General features: G+C 40.3%; 2 protein-coding genes across 2 annotated transcripts in view; one reads left to right on the forward strand and one right to left on the reverse strand.

Annotated features, from left to right (window-relative positions):
• Positions 1-10899, reverse strand: part of ERP44 (endoplasmic reticulum protein 44) — a 115477-nt gene extending 104578 nt beyond the window's left edge. Inside the window, exon 1 of the mRNA XM_011965260.1 lies at positions 10637-10899. Within this exon, the coding sequence (XP_011820650.1) occupies positions 10637-10693 (57 nt within the window). The 5' untranslated portion in view covers positions 10694-10899. The remainder of the gene's footprint in view (positions 1-10636) is intronic.
• A 138-nt stretch (positions 10900-11037) lies between these two features.
• The window catches only part of LOC105528519 (inversin-like), a gene marked incomplete at its 3' end in the record, with an annotated part of 125518 nt that continues 118133 nt past the window's right edge, over positions 11038-18422 (forward strand). The window contains exons 1-2 of the mRNA XM_011965294.1: positions 11038-11269; positions 15844-15973. Of these exons, the coding sequence (XP_011820684.1) occupies positions 15868-15973 (106 nt within the window). The remainder of the gene's footprint in view (positions 11270-15843; positions 15974-18422) is intronic.

Raw genomic sequence — 18422 nt, forward strand, 5'->3', positions numbered from 1 at the left:
TTTTTAGTAGAGACGGGGTTTCACCATGTTAGCCAGGATGGTCTCGATCTCCTGACCTCGTGATCCACCAGCTTGGGCCTCCCAAAGTGCTGGGATTACAGGCGTGAGCCACCACACCCGGCCGACTTCATTTTCTAATATGCTGTATCTTATTCACTATATGACAACCACACTGCTCTCCTTGCTATTTCTTGAATATGCCTGGGACACTCCCACATTAGGTGCTTTGCACTGACTAATGGCCCTGCCTGGAAGGTTCTTCCCCCAGAAAATTCAAATGACTAACTCCCTCACTTGCTTCAAGGCTCACCTGTCCAGTGATGCTTACAAACTACAACTCCCCTAATACACTCCTGATCCTCCTCAGGTAAGCCCTATCTTTTCTTTTCCCACAGTACTTAAATTGTTATTAAACACTTACTCTGTAATAAGGCATTGGACAAGAAACTGAGATCTAAGAATGAGAAAAGGTGATACCTTTCACCACTTTTGTTTCATAAAATCATAATAGTAGCATGGAATACCATCACCACTCAGGAGTCTGACATAATACCAGTATTATTCCTCGGAGGTTAATAGGAAAATAGAGATGTTAAGAAGAAACAAGGGTGGTGAGTAGCAGATCCAAGATTTGGGCCCAAATCCCTGATCCCTAAACTAAACATTCTTCTAAAAGTTTTCTCTTTAGTCTATATACATTCAAGTGATCATTAAGGGAAACAAATGCTTCGACTCTTCCAGAAGATATCCTAAAACCAGAGTATAGGTACAAATAAACAAACTGGATGATTTCTGAACAAAAAAGAACACATGCTTTAAAACTGTAGCACAGTCTTTATATTAGTCCCCTTTATCCAATCATGATCTGAAAACATTAAATGGAAAATTCCAGAAATAAACACTTTATAAGTTTTACATTGCATGCAGTTCTAAGTAGTGTGATGAAATCTCACACCATCTTGCTTCAAATTAGGTGGGATGTGAATCATCCTTTTGTCCAGCATATCCCCACTGCAGACACAACCTGCCCCTTATCAACTGTAGTGGTATTGGAATCACGATACTTGTGTTCAAGAAACCCTTACTTTACTTAATAATGGCTCCAAAGCGCAAGAGCAGTGATGTTGGCAATTAAGATAGGCCAAAGAGAGGCCAGGCACAGTGGCTCATGCCTGTAATCCCAGCACTTTGGGGGGCAGACGCAGGTGGATCACCTTAGGTCAGGAGTTCGAGACCCACTGAACCAGCATGGCAAAACCCCAACTCTACTAACAATACAAAACTTAGCTGGGTGTAGTGGTGGGCGCCTGTAATCTCAGCTACTCGGGAGGCTGAGGCCGAAGAATCGCTTGAACCCAGGAGGCAGAGGTTGCAATGAACCAATATCATACCACTGCACTCCAGCCTGGGCGACAGAGTGAGACTCCGTCTCAAAAAAAAAAAAAAAAAAGATATGCCAAAGAGAAGCCATAAAGTGCTTCCTTAAGTGAAAAGATGAAAGCTCTTGACTTTATATGGAAAGAAAATAAATCATATGCTGAGGTGGCTAAGACCTAGATTAAGAATAAATCTTCCATAAAGAAACTGTGAACAGTATATTTTATTATGAGTTACTATTGTTGATCTCTTACTGTGCCTAATTTATAAAGGAAACTTTATCATAAGCATGTATGAATAAGAAAAAACATATTATATATAGGGTTCAGTATAATCCACAATTTCAAGCAGACCCTGAGCATCTTGGAACATTACCTCCTGTGGATAAGATGGGAATACTGCAACTCTAAAGCAAAATTAGGGTCTCTGAAACTGTTCATTTCATTCAAAGGTTAAACTAACAAAGAACTAAGTATTTTATGACATTGTAATACTTTTGTTGTTAGCACACTACAAGACTTCCTGTAAGGAAATAATATCCATTCCTATAGTAAAAATTCCTGCTATTTAAAAAGTTTGAGGAATGAGTCCATTTGAGTAGCTGTTTTCTAAGAAATCATTTTGACTAGCAAAAAAAAAAAAAAAAGTAGCTCTTCTTTATTCTCAGCCTTTCAGAGGTGAAATCATTACAGAAGTGTAAGCTTATCACTGGCTGACATTTTACTGTACTTGGGCCAGAACTCCAGTAATAAGTCAAAGGAACTGAAAATGTGAAGGTTTCTTCTCTCAAGGTAACACCAATGACAATACGTATCTTATACTTGCAGCTGTTCTATAAGCAAAGAGATAGACTTCAGTGATGTGTTGGTAATTTTTAAAAGCTGGCATTTCCCCCTACATTATTTAAAACTTCAAATCCAACAAAACAGGCCTGGCGAAGTGGCTCATACCTGTAATCCTAACACTTTGGGAGGCTGAGGTAGGTGGATCAACTGAGGTCAGGAGTTCGAGACCAGCCGGGCCAACATGGTGAAACCCTGTCTCTGCTAAAAATACAAAAATTAGCCAGGCATGGAGGCAGGCGCCTGTAATCCCAGCTAGCTGGGAGGCTGAGGCAGGAGAATCATTAGAACCCGGGAGGCGGAGGCTGCAGTGAGCCGAGACCACGCCACTGCACTCCAGCCCGGGCGACAGAGTGAGACGCTGTTTCAAAAAAAAATACAAGAAAACAGCTAAAGAGCAGGCTTGTAAATATGAGTGCATCTTGTTTATAGGACAAGAAATTTTAACTCTAACATTTTATTTTGTAGATGCATTCATAATCTATATTCCTAATGACCTCTTTTCTTTCTTAATTTTTTTAAAATTTATTTTTCCCTGAAGAATGTCAAGCAAGACCTAACAACCTTTTTCTAAAATCTCTTAAATCCATTCACCAAAGGTCCCACTACCAGACTATAATAAGGAAGAAATGTAAAAAGTATTGGCATTCTACTATTCAGCCTACGGTTTTCTTTAGCTCATATACTACTACAATGTTTTTCTGAGATGGTTTTCTTCTGCTTTTTCGTTGCTTTTCTCTACTATATTAGTAATGTTCATGTCTACAAATTCAGGTGACTTAAAATTAGAATCCAATATAATGCTCAAAGTTCTACATAACGATGAAATCTCAGGTTTGTAGGAATTGCAGAGATGAATGCGGTGACCACAACATCACCAAGGACTCCCAAAGCAGTTAGAATCTGATTTCAATATTTACAAGGACAGAACCAAGACTCACAGCATTACAGAAGGGACTTCTCCAAAGTGGCATTTGTATTCCTCTCCGCTCTTGAATGGACTAATCTGAATGCTAGTTAGAATCCACTAAAGATCATGATTTTTATTTTTGCTAAGTTGATAACAAACTGTTTTAATGAAGTTGGCCAAAGGGTTTGCCAGCTTCTTTAGGGCCAATTCTGACATTTGGCCACGTCAGCCAACCAGACAACAAGACTTGTTAAAAACAAAACAAAACAATAAAAAAAAAAAAAAAAAAAAAAAAAAAAAGGTATTCAATAGATAGAAAAGATTTACTACATGATTGAGAGGCACAGCCCTTTTTCTTCATTCCATTCAGGACTGAAAATAAGCTGATCCATTTAACTATTCAAGTCAATATTCAAATTCATCTTTTTCCAAGACTACTCTGATTCCTCCATTGAGAAATAATTTGTTTCTGCCAAACATCCATGGCAGTACTTCTCAAACTTTTATGTGCATATGAATCATCTGGGTATAAGTTCTTAAAGAGAAGGTTCTGATTCAGTAGTTCTGAGGTAAGGTGATGTAAAAGGTCTCATATGATGCTGATGCCTGGGCTCACAACCACATTTCTGAGTAGCAGGATCTATAACCCACTTCTACAAACACCTTTGGCATCCATTACTTTCCTTTTGGTATTCTAATTATTTACGTATATATCTTCTCTCCTCATCTGAATTACTAATTTCTTGAAGGCATGATATGCATCTCAATGATCTTTCTCTTCTCCATAGCAGATTGCAAATAGACTTTCAAATGATAGGCAGAAAAGAAAAATAATAACAAAGATACAGATTAAGTTCCTGCAGCCTGGGCCATAGATAAGTTCCTCTCTATGGAATCAGTTAGGCTAAAAATCAATAAATCTTGCAAAAAGTCAAACTGTTTTTAACCACTCCCTTGGTTAGAAGAAATAGAGTACAGCCAACAGTCAATATCAGAAAAGCTGTGACAAAAGCATGCTAAGCATGCCTCGTACACACTTGCAACATGCTGACAAGCTAGTAGATTTTTAAAGGAACTATCCAATCAAATAATAAGTCTATAATCAGTAGGAGCTAAAGGAATACGCTTTTGTAGTGTATCTTGAAAATAAGATAGACTACACAAAGAATCACTAAATCATCAAATCCATGTGCTTACCCTATAGACAAGAAAAATAAGTAATTTAACCAAGGTTATGATGGGTAAGTAAATGGAAGAGTTGGAATTCATATAGATGCCATGACATCTACTTTTGAATTACCCTGCCTTTTGAGTGGAGACTCAAAAGAGTAATGCCTTCCACTGTTCATAAACTCTATCTTGTGAGTACATTTATTCTGAATTACTAGAAGAGTAAGTAATTTTTTGAAAAGAAGACACATAACAAGAACACATAATACAAACATGCACACACAAAAAACAAATTATCAATAAATATGAAAAAAATTCAACTTTGGTTGTAATCAAAGAAATGTAAATTTAAATTGCGATGCCATTTTTGGTCTACTAAATTAGCACAGATTACAAAAACACCCACTATTGATAAGAGTGTGAGGAAGTGGGCATAGTCACACCCTGTTAGTAGGAATACACATCGGTACAAATTTTCAGTGGGGCAATTTAGTACAACATATCAGAAATTCTAAATATAAGATATACCATATAACCCAAAAAATATAATTCTAGAAAAGTATCCTGAGGATGTATCTGGACATTTGCAGGGAACATCATTGTATGCGTGCCTTTTGTACATTTTTTAATAACTGAAAAACTGGAAATAACCAGTAACCAAAATGTCTTAACAAATAATGAAGTAAGCGATAGTGTATTTAAAGGTTAAGCCAGTATAATGCTATTAAAAATCACAGTATACAGTTTAGAAAAACTTTTCAATAACTAAGTAATTAAACATCTCCAAGAGTTTTACAAATTTTAACCTATCAGACATATGGCTGCATATTCCAGTGCTTCTCAACCCTATGAGCATCATCACAGAATCAACTAAGGATATAAAGCGTTAAGAACTCTGTGTGGGCTGGGCACAGTGGGTCAGGCCTATAATACCAGAACATTGGGAGGCCAAAGCGGGTGGATCACTTGAGCCCAGTAGTTCGAGACCAGCCTGGGCAACAAGGCAAAACCCCATCTCTACTAAAAATACAAAGATTAACTGGGTGTGGTAGCTTGTGCCTGTAGTCCCAGCTACTTGGGAGGCTAAGGTGGGAGCATCACGTGACCTGGGAGGTTGAGGCTACAGTGAGCCAAGATCAGGCCACTGCACTCCAGCCTGGGCTACACTGCAAGACCCTGTCTGGGGGTGAAAAAAAAAGAACTCTGTGTTTGTCTGTGTCTGTATAGTCTAGAAATAGAAGACCAACAATTCTACAGAAAACCAGGCTAGACAGGAAGACAGTTCACACAAAAAGAAATGCAAATGACTTTTACACATAAGAAGCTTTATCACACTCGTATTAAAGAGAGGCAAATTAAAATACATTGAGATACCGTTTCTCACCCATCAGACTGACAAATATCCAATAATTTGACATTATACTTTTTTAACCAAGGCTACAGGGAAACTATTACATTGTTGGTGAGGTCATAAAATGGCCCAACCCCTATAGGGAGAGTAATTTCAAATATATAGCAATACCTACAAAGCTACATATACATTTACCTTTTGCCCTAGCAACTTCAAGTACAGAAATCTATCTCAAAGATACATTATCAGAATTATGTAAGCATAAGCTATTGTTTGCAGAGCTATTTGTAATAGCAAAAGAATGGTAACAACAGTGAATTGGTATCTATCCAGTGAAGCACAAGCAGTTAAAAAGAAACAGGCAAAATTTCTATCCCCACCTCCAGAATAAAATTTTAAGTTAAAAAAAAGGTGGGGGAAAAGTGTGACTAATATGCTACAATTTAATCCAGGTGGAGGGAGAAACAAATATATACCAAAATAAATACAAATAGCTTGCACATTTGAAAAAAAAAAAAAAAAGGAAGAAAGGAACATAAACTTGAAAACGTTTTTTAAAAAGTTTTCCAGGCCGGGCGTGGTGGCTCATGCCCATAATCCCAGCACTTTGGGAGGCCAACGCGGATTATCTCAGATCAGGAGTTTGAGACCAGCCTGGCCAACATGGTGAAACCCCATCTCTACTAAAAATATAAAAATTAGTTGGGCGTGGTGGCGGGTGCCTGTAATCCCAGCTACTGGGGAGGCTGAGGCAGGATAATTGCTTGAACCCAGGAGGCGGAGGTTGCAATGAGTCAAGATGGCGCCATTGTACTGCAGCCTGGGCAACAGAGTGAGACTCTAACTCAAAAAAAATTTTTTTTTTTAATTTTCCTAGGTCTGGCACAGTGACTCATTCCTATAATCCCAGCACTTTGGAAGGGAGGCGGATCAGTTGAGCCAGGAGTTCAAGACCAACCTGGGCAATATAGTGAGACCCTCGTCTCTACAAAAACTAAAAAAAAATAGCCAGGTGTGGTAGCACACATCTGTAGTCCCAGAGTTCCAGCTACTCAGGAGGCTGAGGTGAGAGGATTGCTTCAGCCTCAGAGGTTGGGGCTGCAGTGAGCTGTGATCAGTCCACTGCACTCCAGCCTGGGTGACAGAGCTAGACTCTGCCTCGAGAAAAAAAAAAAAAAAGGGTTCTTTAATTAGGAGGGGGAGATAAGACAGTAAAAGAGACAAATTAGACTTATCCAAATATAGTTAACTTTATAGATTTAGTTTTGGAAGAGATTTTATATAATTATAAAATAAAAGGTAAATTTTTTAAAACTAAAAATTGAAAGATAAATGAAACAAATGAACCTGGCAATATATATGCAGCTGGTGGTTAAGACCACATAAATTGAATTACAAATGTACAGGAAACACAAGGAACAGAGAAACATAAAACCCCACCACAAGGATGTAATCAGCAATATCCAGAATGTGGCAAATGCTACAGGACAGAGGATCAGTTTCCTAAACAAATTACAAGGAAAACAATGAGATGAAGAGAGAACCTATGGGTTTAAAAAGTTTTATAAGCGACATAGGAACCAATTGGAATAGACAGACTTTATATAGCCCTTGCTTTGAACAATGTTGTTTTTTTTTTTTTTAAAAAAAAAAAAAAAAAAAAGGGAAACAATCAGGAAAACCCAAACACTGACCAGATATTTGATCATATGAAAGAATTTCTATTTTTCCAGATGTGACAATGGTATTGTGGTTTTTATTTAATTCTTACCTTTTTGAGGGACATACTTTAGTATGTCACTTGGGAAATTTTTTTTTAACTAATTTCTGGGGCTCACAGATATAACTGACCTAGTATAGGGCCCCGATATCATTTCATTAAAACAGCCACAGATGATTCTAATGAGCAGCCAGGCTTTGTAAACTATTGATCTAGGGCAAGTTAAATCAACAAAATAAATAAAACTCACCTAGTTACCAATCAAACTGCATGCCTACAAAAGTACTCTTCCTGAAGACTGGAATCTGCATATATTATTAACACTAAAGGATAAAATTGACATCTCTGAATTCTACTGTGCTTATTTTTAAGGTACTTGTAACGATTAAATAAATGTTTATTTAGCTCTCTAATTTACATAGCTTCCTAAACTAAGTAAACTTTTCTTGGCTTCCTATACATATTGAACAAACCAAGAACAACAATGGCAAAACCCTTAGGTGTTCACGTGCGGGACAATTACGACTAGTAACAATTATGAACTATAAACATACTTATCAAGAGATTAACGAGAACACATCTTCAATAAAACAAATGGACTGGAGTGCTACAAATCTGAACTACAGAAGAGGTTACTTAGGGTGCATGAGACAACTTCTTTCCAATTTAGTCTTATTTCTCTTATCTCGCCTTTTCAAAACTTGTACACAATCAATACAGGAAGAACAGGCAACATTTCTATCCCCCTTGCTGATCATTTTCCCAGGGGAAAACCCTGAATAAACCCACCTTAGATAGGAAGATAAGCAGAAAAGAGCTAATTAAATCTATCGATCGAAATATATGTAAATAAAAATCTATATATATGCAAATAAAAAATATATATATTATATATATATAAGCTCAGGAAAAAAAGTTATCACATTGAGCTTTTGTGTTTAGTTACCCATCCAGAAAGGTTTTGTGGCACAGTGATATATTCCAAAATGCTTTGAGACTAGGGAAAAGATAGCTGCTTGCCTCCAAAAGTTTGGGATTATGTTTAGGCAGTTATCTTATATGAACACCACTAAATTTGAACAGGTCTGGTTCTCTGGGGTTGAGGTACAAAGTGCCTGAAGAAAATTATCACAGTAAGAGAAGGCATAGCTTTTTAGAGGAGGCTATTTAAGGGAAAAATGATGACCTCAGCTAAACAGGAACTTGGCTTTTCTACATCTGTATGTGAGAAGGAATAAACTTGAGGTCTGAGAGAGAAAGTTGGAGGAGTAGGAAAAAAGTACACAGGGGAACAAAGAGGACAAATTATTAGACAGCGAGAATACTGAGTAAGCAGTTTCCATCAGTAGGAGAGAATTACCAATTAAGTAAGCAACTCAAAGTTGTGATTAGACAGGATGGATGTTTTACAAATATTTGCTAACTAGCATATGAGTATTAAAACTAGGTAAACACTGTATTCCAATTAAATCTAGTTTGACCTGTAATTCTAGTTTATTAAACCTTTTCTGGGGCTTTATTTTTCAGCCTTTTCATATCTGCAGGTATTCTCTAACATATTTTCCAGATTTTCATGTCTTTACATTTGCTTAGAAAGATAATTATACAAAATGCTTAGATTTTAGTTAAATCTAGATTCTATTTGGGAAAAAACTCACATTTAACAAGATTAGGTTTTTCTATAAAAAGCATGAGTTATTCCAAAATAAATTATTTCTTCTTCATAACTTAGCTTTACAACCAAACATACCACTTGAGGAAAGTGCATCTAATATAGTTTGCCTGCTCAGTGTCTCAACTTTCCTTTCCAGTGTCTTAAGATTTTGCCCTTTTTTTCTGATACCCTAAAAGTGCACACAATTCATAACTTAAGTTAGTGGATAAGAAAAAGATTAGTGTCCAGTCTTAAGGAGAGAGTGGTCTCTAATAATGGTATTATTCTAACACTTCTAGAAGGAAAAATGTATTACAGTGTATAATGAAATCACCAAGAAATAGCACTATACAGAGTATTTTCCTCGATACAGAAGTCATTTACTATTGTACACTTGTAAGAAGTGGCAATAAGACACTCTATCATTTAATATTACAATGTTTATATACAACTTTTTGTTCTCAAAAGTACTTTGACATTCCATTTAGTTTTTTACAGTGCTTTTTCTGAAAAGGTGCAAGTGACAAAAGAAAAGAAAGAACTATTTCAAACACAAATATTAAACATTTAATGGGATATGGCGGAATAAGCACTGCAAGTCAAGAGACCTGTTTCTAATCCCAGCTTTGCCTGTAACTAGCTATGTGACTTCATATGAGTCACTAAATTGCTTCTTAAATTGTAAAGAAAGTAGTTTAGTGTTTAAATCTGAATTTCTAAAAATCCACTACAATTAAGGTATTTTCAAATATTACATTATAATAACAGCCCAATTAAACGTAAGTCATTTTGCCATATGTGTCTAGTTCTTCACTTTTGTCTCAATTTGACCTGAAGCCTGGATCACTTAGCCTGCACACTCAAGACGCACTCTGGAGCAAGAGGGACTAGGGAAAGATTCTTTTAAGATGGGATGATGCTGAGCAGGTTAGGCAGTTAGGAACTAATGCATATTCAAATAAGGCACAATGAAGAAGAAATCTGCTTCGATGGGGAAATACATTGCAACAAGATTTGAGGGAGACCTTGCGCTCAGACTGTCAGGTAACCACACCTTCCACCCTTCAAACTCTATTCTCCCAGTGGAATCCAAAGCAGTCTCCAGTTCCGGGTTCCCAACCAATCGCATCAAGCCACAACAGAGGGTTCTGCCAACCTGGGCACCGCTTCAGGGATCTAGATAGAGTGAGATTCACACAACCCTAGCACCTGTCGATCTCACACTCTTCCCAAATGGAGAGGGTGGGAAGGAATGCTAGGTCTATGCTTGGTCTTTTCCGATTCAAGCTACCACCAGGTCCACTAGCCGTCGAAACTGAAAACCCCGGACTTTGGGGAGAAGGGGAAGCTCCTACGCCGCGACCCTCCCACGTATCACTCCCTCAGGGCTAATTCTCCCGTTCTCCCCCGACCCTGGTTTCTCAGGCCTCGGGGACCCCGTGCCTGGAAGCCGACAGACGGATGGCGAGAGTGAAGGCAGCGGGGGAGGGTGCACTCCAAAACACTGGAGGAAAAAACGGGAAAGCAGGGGCAGGGGTAGCAGTGTTCTCCCCGGGCGAGGGCGGGAGGCCGTTCGTGAGTCTGTCGATGGGTCTGTCATTCCCTCACTCACCAGGAGCAGAAGGGAGCATCTGAGGTCGGGTAAGGATAGGAAGACGGCTGGATGCATGGTAACGCTGGGCTCCGCGGCAGGGACAGGCGCTGGCGGCTGGGACTGGGCTGGGTTGGGTTGGGTTAGGAAAGGGCTGGGCTTCAGGAGCCGGCGGCAGCGGTGGATTCTCCAAGCAGCCGCACCTCGTCCTCTCGACCCGGGCTCCAGCGGCGAACACCCGGGACAACTTCCAGAGAGGCCTCTCACACCCTCACTTCCGGGTCCTGCCCACCTCGGTGCACTCCGGGAAATGTAGTCCGGCACTAGCCTCACCCCGCACGCCGTTGGTCATCTAGAACTTCCTTTCCCATTGGGCTCTCGGCCCAGGTCCACCGAGTCCTCTACGCGCTGGGGCCTGTGGGATAGAAGGGCTGAGGGCGGGTGTACGCAGTGCTTCAGAGGATGGGAACTACAATTCCCAGAGGGGTGTGCGGCCGAAAGCCTCGGGCGGCCTTCTGAGGGGCTCTGCTAGCTTCAGCGCCGTGGGGTCTGACCTGGCTGGGTGTAGTGTCCCGGCCTGGCAGGAGGGGCGGCCCGGTCCGGGTCGCACCTCCTGGAGCCGTCCCCGGGACGTCAGTCCTGGAGGAGGCGAGGGTGAGTAGGAGGGGGCCTGGCTGGGGAGGCTCGGATCGATCGGTCTGCACCGCCTTGGCCTTTGCTGCAGACTCACGGCCTTCCTGGCCTAGGCTGTGGCCTGAGCCTCCATCATTGGCCTCCTCGCCCGCTACCTCTTCTTTCTGCTCTAATTCCTGCATTATTAAAGTCAGAGCCACCACTCGGGGCCTCAGTTGAATGAGTCAATGACTTATCCCTAATTGTCTTGAGGGCTCCTGTAAGGAATAGGTGTGGTAAGGGATGGGATAGCACGTCGTAAACTGAAAACTGCGTGAGTGATTGCTGCTGAGGCGTGGATCGCTCCTCCAGTATAATTACGAAATTCCTTAGCAAAGCAGTCGAGGATCTTAACCTGGCCCCAGGTAGCTCTGCGGTTCTTCTGCAAACACCTGAGGTCCAGGAGCCCACGCGATCTCTTCTTAGTACCCAGGAGGCACACTGTGCTTTTGTGGTTCTCCCCACTCCCGCCTTTGCTCCAGCTTTCTTGCTGCCTGGAATGGCCTTTCCGCGTTCTCTCTCTGGAATGCTATCTTAAATGTCACCATCTCTGAGAACTTCCCGACCAACCAACCCTTTAGTCCTAATCAAAATTACTGTTCCTATGAGTGTGACTGCAGTACCTCTAGTTTTGTACGGTTACAATTAGAGCCTTTATTACACGGGCTTGTGTAATTAGGCAAGGTTGATGACACTTTTGCATTTTATAGCACTTTAACAGAGTGGTTTTGATTTTTATCTATAAAAAATGATTTATATTTTTTTAAAGGAGCAAAAAATACATTTTTTCTTAAGGAAAAAAAAAACCTAGATAATGGCTTTCTCAGGGTGACAAAATATAGACAGTGGCAGAACTAATACTCTTACCAAGGTTGCCTGACTCCTAGACTAGTGCTCCTATCTCTTGTCCACGCCCCTGACAGAGTCCAAAGAGTGTTGAAATGGGAAATTTTAGAAGAGCAGAGACTCGTAAGTATGAACTCATTATTCAAGAAATTAAACTTTGATCCTGCTCACTTTTTGGACTTAGCACTCAGCCTGTGACCTTTCATCCAACAAACATCTACTGAGTACCTGTTATGTACCTGTTACTGTGCTAAGAATTATGAAGTAAAAAGTGTATATTTATATATATATACACACACACACACGTATAAAAAACAGGGATCACATTTTTAGTGTGTTTTTCAAAGGATGTAAAGAAATTTTTTTGTGGTTCTGATGTGCCTAAAACTCTGATCACTTAGAATGGAAAATGACAGGTCTTAGAGTTTAGAACAGTGCCTAGCACATAGTTGTCACTCAGCTTGTTGAATGAACAAATGTGAACGTGGTCCACCCTTATTATTTTTTGCATTTTACAGAAACCCAGAAAGCTGATGTAGCCTGGGGACACACTGCTGATTATAAATATAACTGGGCCTGGAACCCAAGTACGGTTACTCCCCCCCCCCATGTTTTCACCTCCACCTCTATTTTGTAGCTTCTCTCAAGTACCCTTAATGTAATCCTGGATATGACAGTAGTTCTTCTGACATGACTGTTACACTCATACATGACTGAGGTGTCTCACAACACCCTCTTCCTTCGTATTTTCTGCCAGTACCTTAACTCAAATCATCAGCAAAATAAAGACAGAGAGAGCTGTCCTTTACCATAATTAAGAAAGTATTAATATGTTCTCTCAAGGGCAGAATTTGAACCAATAATCCTTGTCAATGACAGGACAAATACCAGCTCATCCATTATAAATTTATCTTAGAAAACTCCCAGATCCTCAGGAGTAACAGCGATTGGCATGACCTGCTTTTTGGTGAAATCAGAAAAGCACTTGCATACCCTCGTGGCAGCAATTAACTGGAGCTGGTTAACAGCTGCTCCCTTTAGATAAGTACATGTGCTCGAGTTTACCGTGATTCTGACTGCCTACGTTTCTAATAGTTGTTACCTCTCTGGTCCTTGTAGGCATTCAACTTTGGAACTTTGATAAAGCAGCTTTAGGGGTTTAGGAAGGATGTTTAAGATCACTGATGCAACTATTCCTGTTTCCTATCAGATATTTGAATTCTTGCTGCATTTCTGTCATAGTCCAGTCTCTGCTTTCTTAAACACTCCTGTGATAGGGATCTCACTATCTTCCTATGCAGCTGATACTTTTTTTTTTTTTTTGAGACAGGGTGTCTGTCTGTCACCCAGGCTGGAGTGCACTGGCACGATCTTGGCTCACTGCAACCTCCATCCACCTCCCAGGTTCAAGCAATTCTCCCATTTCAGCCTCCTGAGTAGCTAGGATTACAGGTGTGTGCCACCACAGCCCAGCTAATTTTTGTATTTTCAGTAGGCACGGGGTTTCACCATATTGGTCAGGCTGGTTTCTCAAACTCCTGTCATGTTTTTAAAAGGTTCTTACAAGCTCCATGAGACTACCAGTCAGAACAAAATTGTCCTTATTGAAATGTGGTTCATCTTAGTGATATGATGTTCCAAGCAAGATCTTATGGTTAAGACCTCAATCTAGGTATATTTTCCTGGTGGACCAAGGAGAGAACAAATAAAAATTTCACTTTTTGTGGGAATGAGGGAAAGAACTAGGTACCTTTTAATTTAGTACTCAGCCAGGTGTGATGGCACATGCCTGAAGTCCCAGCTATTCAGGTGGCTGAGGAGGGAGGATTGCTTAACTCAGGAGTTTCAGGCTGTAGTGCGCTATGCCATTCGAGTGTCCACTTTAAGTTTGGCATCAATATGGTGATCTCCCAGGAGTGGAAGACCACCAGGATGCCTAAGAAGGAGTGAACTGGTCCAGGTCAAAACTCCTATGCTGATCGTAGTGGGATTGCGCCTGTGAATAGCCACTGCCCTCCAGCCTAGGTAACATAGCGAGATCCCATCTCTTTAAAAAAATTTTTTTAACTAGTTTTTTTTTTTTTCAGATGGAGCCTTGCTCTGTTGCCCAGGCTGGAGTGCAATGGCACGATCTCGGCTCACTGCAGCCTCCACCTCAGAGGTCCAAGCAATTCTCTTGCCTCAGCCTCCTGAATAGCTGGGATTACGGGCGCGCACCACCACACCCAGCTAATTTTTGTATTTTTAGTAGAGACAGGGTTTTGCCATGTTGGCCACGCTGGTCTCAAACTCCTGACCTCGGGTGATCTGCCCGCCTTGGCCTCCCAAAGTGCTGGGATTACAGGCATGAGCCAGCACACCCGGCCTTAGCTAATTTTTTAATTTTTTTCTGAGACAGGGTCTCAACCTGTCGCCCAGTCTGGAGGGCAATGGTATGATCTCAGCTCACTGCAAACTCTGTTTCTCAGGTTCAAGCAAAACTCCCACCTCAGCCTCCCGAGTAGCTAGGATTACAGTGTGTGCCCCATGCTCTGCTGATTTTTAAAAACTTTTGGTAGGCAGGGCATGGTGATCTCATGCCTGTAATCCCAGCACTTTGGGATGCCAAGGTGCGTGGATCACTTGAGGTCAAGAGTTCGAGACCAGCCTGGCCAACATGGTGAAACCCCATCTCTACTAAAAAATACAAAAATTAGCCGGATGTGGTGACAGGTGCCTATAATCCCAGCTACTGAGGAGGCTGAGGCAGGAGAATTGCTTAAGCCCTGGAGGCAGAGGGTGCAATGAGCTGACGTTGCACGACTGCACTCTAGCCTGGGTGACAGAACAAGACCCTGTCTCGAAAAGACTAGAGGGGAGGAAAGGGGAGGGAAAGAAAGGGGAGCCGAAGGGAGGGAACGGGAGGGGAGGGGTGATGAGGGAAGGGGACAGGATGGGATTTGTAGAAATGAGGTCTCACTATATTGCCCAGGCTGGTCTCAAACTCCTGGGCTCAAGAAATTCTCCTGTCTTGGCCTCACAAAGTGCTGGGATTACAGGCATGAGTCACCATGCCCAGCCCTAATTAATTTTTTTTAAGTTTATTTAGTGCTTAAATCCAGCTAATTCTGACTTCAAAATTAAGTTTATGTTATACTCTTTTTGTGGATCAGGCTCACTTTTATTCCCAATATCAATTCTAATGTTTAATATTATGTGGCATCATATTACTTGTATTAACTTAGATTGTGTGGCATCATATTGCTTGTGTCACTGTAACCCTGAGCCCTGTGCCTAATGTTAATTATTGTCTTTGTTTTTTTCCTCAGATAGTCCCTAAGAAGAGTCCTAGAAGCACCTACCCTCTCATTTTACAGATGAGCAGATGAGCAACTTGTACAGAGATCACCTAATTTGCCACCTAATGCCAATTCTAGGACTAGGACTGTAGCTTTTTTTTCTTTTAAGACAGGTCTCACTAAGATAGACAGCCTCACTATCTTGCCCAGGCTGGTCTCAAACTTCTGGCCTCAAGCAATCCTCCTGTGTTGGCCTCCCAAACCGCTAGTATTAAAGACATGTGCCACTACACCCAGCCAGGACTATAGATTTTTCTAATCCTAGTCAAATATTTCTAGTAAACCATATTTATAAAATATCCACTTGAAACTGATGAGACAGGTTTCAGAAATGTTTGCTCCCTGCGCTCATTGTCTGAATCATTGTTTCAGGTTGCTCCAATTGCTAAGAAAACTATGAATAAGTCAGAGAACCTGCTGTTTGCTGGTTCCTCATTAGCATCACAAGTCCATGCTGCTGCCGTTAACGGAGATAAGGGTGCTCTACAGAGGCTCATTGCAGGTAAGCGGTCCCCTTAAGTACAGAAACTTTAAAAGCAACTGTTTGTCCTGAGGAAGTTTGTTAATGTTAGTTTTAATTTGCAGTGTTCTCATACATTTTAATGGAAATATGTTATTATATATATTTTCTTCCAACACATGAACAAGAAAGAAATTAAGTCCTAAAACTTAAAAATATGGGTTAGGATTAGGTGAAAAGTACTTTAGAAATTTCTATGTATTTAGCACTAAATCTAGATAGGTATTCTAAAGTACTAAGGGAACGAATTCATCTTTATGTTAACAGAGATCTAGAATGAGACAGTGGATAATCTTTTAACATTTAATATATACCCAAAGTATTAAAGTTTAAAAATAATTTAATTTTTAATGATTTAAAATTGATTCAATGTTTCCCCTGTCATTTGCGTGTATAAATTATATATAGACAGGTCCAATGTAAGAGTTCTAGAAGAGAGAACAAAGAATGGTTAAGAATTTTCTAGAACTTTAGCTTCCTGCTAAAACAGAGCAAAGATCTGTCTTTCTATCATAAATCCAGATATTCACAAGTTGCAAATCCCAAAGAGAATACAATAAAAATGTATTATTTGTAATCTTTATTCACACTAGTGTCTGGTGACATCATGATTGACAACTCAGGCTACCAAATAAAGTCCAAATTACTTGAACTTTCATACCTGTTCCTTCAGACTTTTTAACCCTACATTTGCAGTTTCTCCAGGAACTTCTTCTGGTGTACCGTAACCTCTGGCTAAGCTAAAGATTACTTCTATTTCCCAATAAGCCATGAATTTTGTCTCATTTTCTCTATATGTTCTGTTCCCCTACCTCTTTTCTATCTGCCACTCTGTTACCTTCTTCTGTGCTAAACAAACTCCACTCATCTTTAAAGACAAAACTATTTTATCACACGCTCTGTGAAGATTTCTCTTCCTCTGCTTATTCTTACTTTACCTCAGCTATCTACATTCACTCGAACTCGACATTTTCTACCACCTCCAAATCACTCAAACATTCTACCATTCAGCTAAAACTCCTTTATTTTCAGCTCACTTGCTGATGACAAACAACAATTTTCCATGCTCACTGAGACCTCCAATCCACTAGCTTCTCTACTTTTGACCATCAGTTTTCCTTCTGCCTTTTCCTTCCTCACTACTCAGTCTTGATTCTATGTGTGTTATTAAAATCCTTCTCTTGGAAAAATTACCTTTTTTTTTTTTTTGCCTTCTGTTGTACTTGACTGTTGCAATCCCAACTCTGGATGTACCAAACCTATCTTGCTAAGAGCAGTTGAATCCAGCTGAAAGACTGATAGCACCCCAAATTCATGATTACCCACTTCAAATAGGTACTCAGCACTTACTGCTTATCATACCACATTTTTTCCATAATGAATGTTTCATACCTCTCACTCTACCGAATCCTCTGACTGCTAGTTCCCCCTCCTTTCATTCTCTTTAATGCACTAGGCTTACTAGAGGAAATGAAGACATTAAGTAGGAACTCCCTTGTCTTTCAGCATGATATCTACAAATCTACCTCCATCTGTACCCATCTTCTCTCTTCATCTTACTGCTAAAACAGAGCAAAGATCCGTCTTTCTGTTAAAGGCCAGTTCTTCCACACCTGCTGTGTATTCCATCCCTTCCTGTCTTCTCAGGGACATTGCTTCTTTTTTTCTCCCTCTGACTACTATATCTTCAACCTTTCTTCTATGCTAAATTCTTTCCATCAACACTTAAATGTGCTTAATTGTTTCCATTATTTAAAAATCCCATCTCTGTTTCTTCAACTCCCTCTAGGTATTGCCATTCTCAACTTTCCCTCATGACTGCATTAGTGCACAGGCTAAACTGATACAACCATGACTTAAATAAGATAGAAGTATATTTCATTTTCATAATATTGCAATCCCAACTCTGGATGGACCAAACCTGTCTTCCTGGCAACTACTAAGCAGTTGAACCCAGCTGTGTAATAGTACACAGCTATGTGGGCAGAGTAGGTTAGATAGATAACTCCATTTTACAAAACCATCAGGTATGCTGCTGGTCCTTGGCTCTTCCATTCTCAACATGATGCTTCTATTTCTGGGTCAAAGGCAGATATGTTCATTATAGTGATAGCCCAGTCAGCAGGAAGGGGAAAGAGAGAGCACAGGGAAAGCAATTTGTCATTAAGGAGGTAGACTAGACTTAGACCACAAAGCCACACCTAGAACAAAAGAAGCTGAAAAAAAAAAAAAAGTCTTGCCCTAGATGGTATCATGCCCAGCTAAAACTCACAGTGCTCAATTTCTTTTTTTTTTTTTTTAATTATACTTTAAGTTCTAGGGTACATGTGCACACCTGCAGGTTTGTTACATATGTATACATGTGCCATGTTGGTGTGCTGCACCCATCAACTCGTCAGCACCCATCAACTCGTCATTTACATCAGGTATA

The sequence above is a fragment of the Mandrillus leucophaeus genome, unplaced genomic scaffold (assembly GCF_000951045.1).
Source record: "Mandrillus leucophaeus isolate KB7577 unplaced genomic scaffold, Mleu.le_1.0 Scaffold1181, whole genome shotgun sequence".
In the NCBI taxonomy this organism is placed as follows: domain Eukaryota; kingdom Metazoa; phylum Chordata; class Mammalia; order Primates; family Cercopithecidae; genus Mandrillus; species Mandrillus leucophaeus.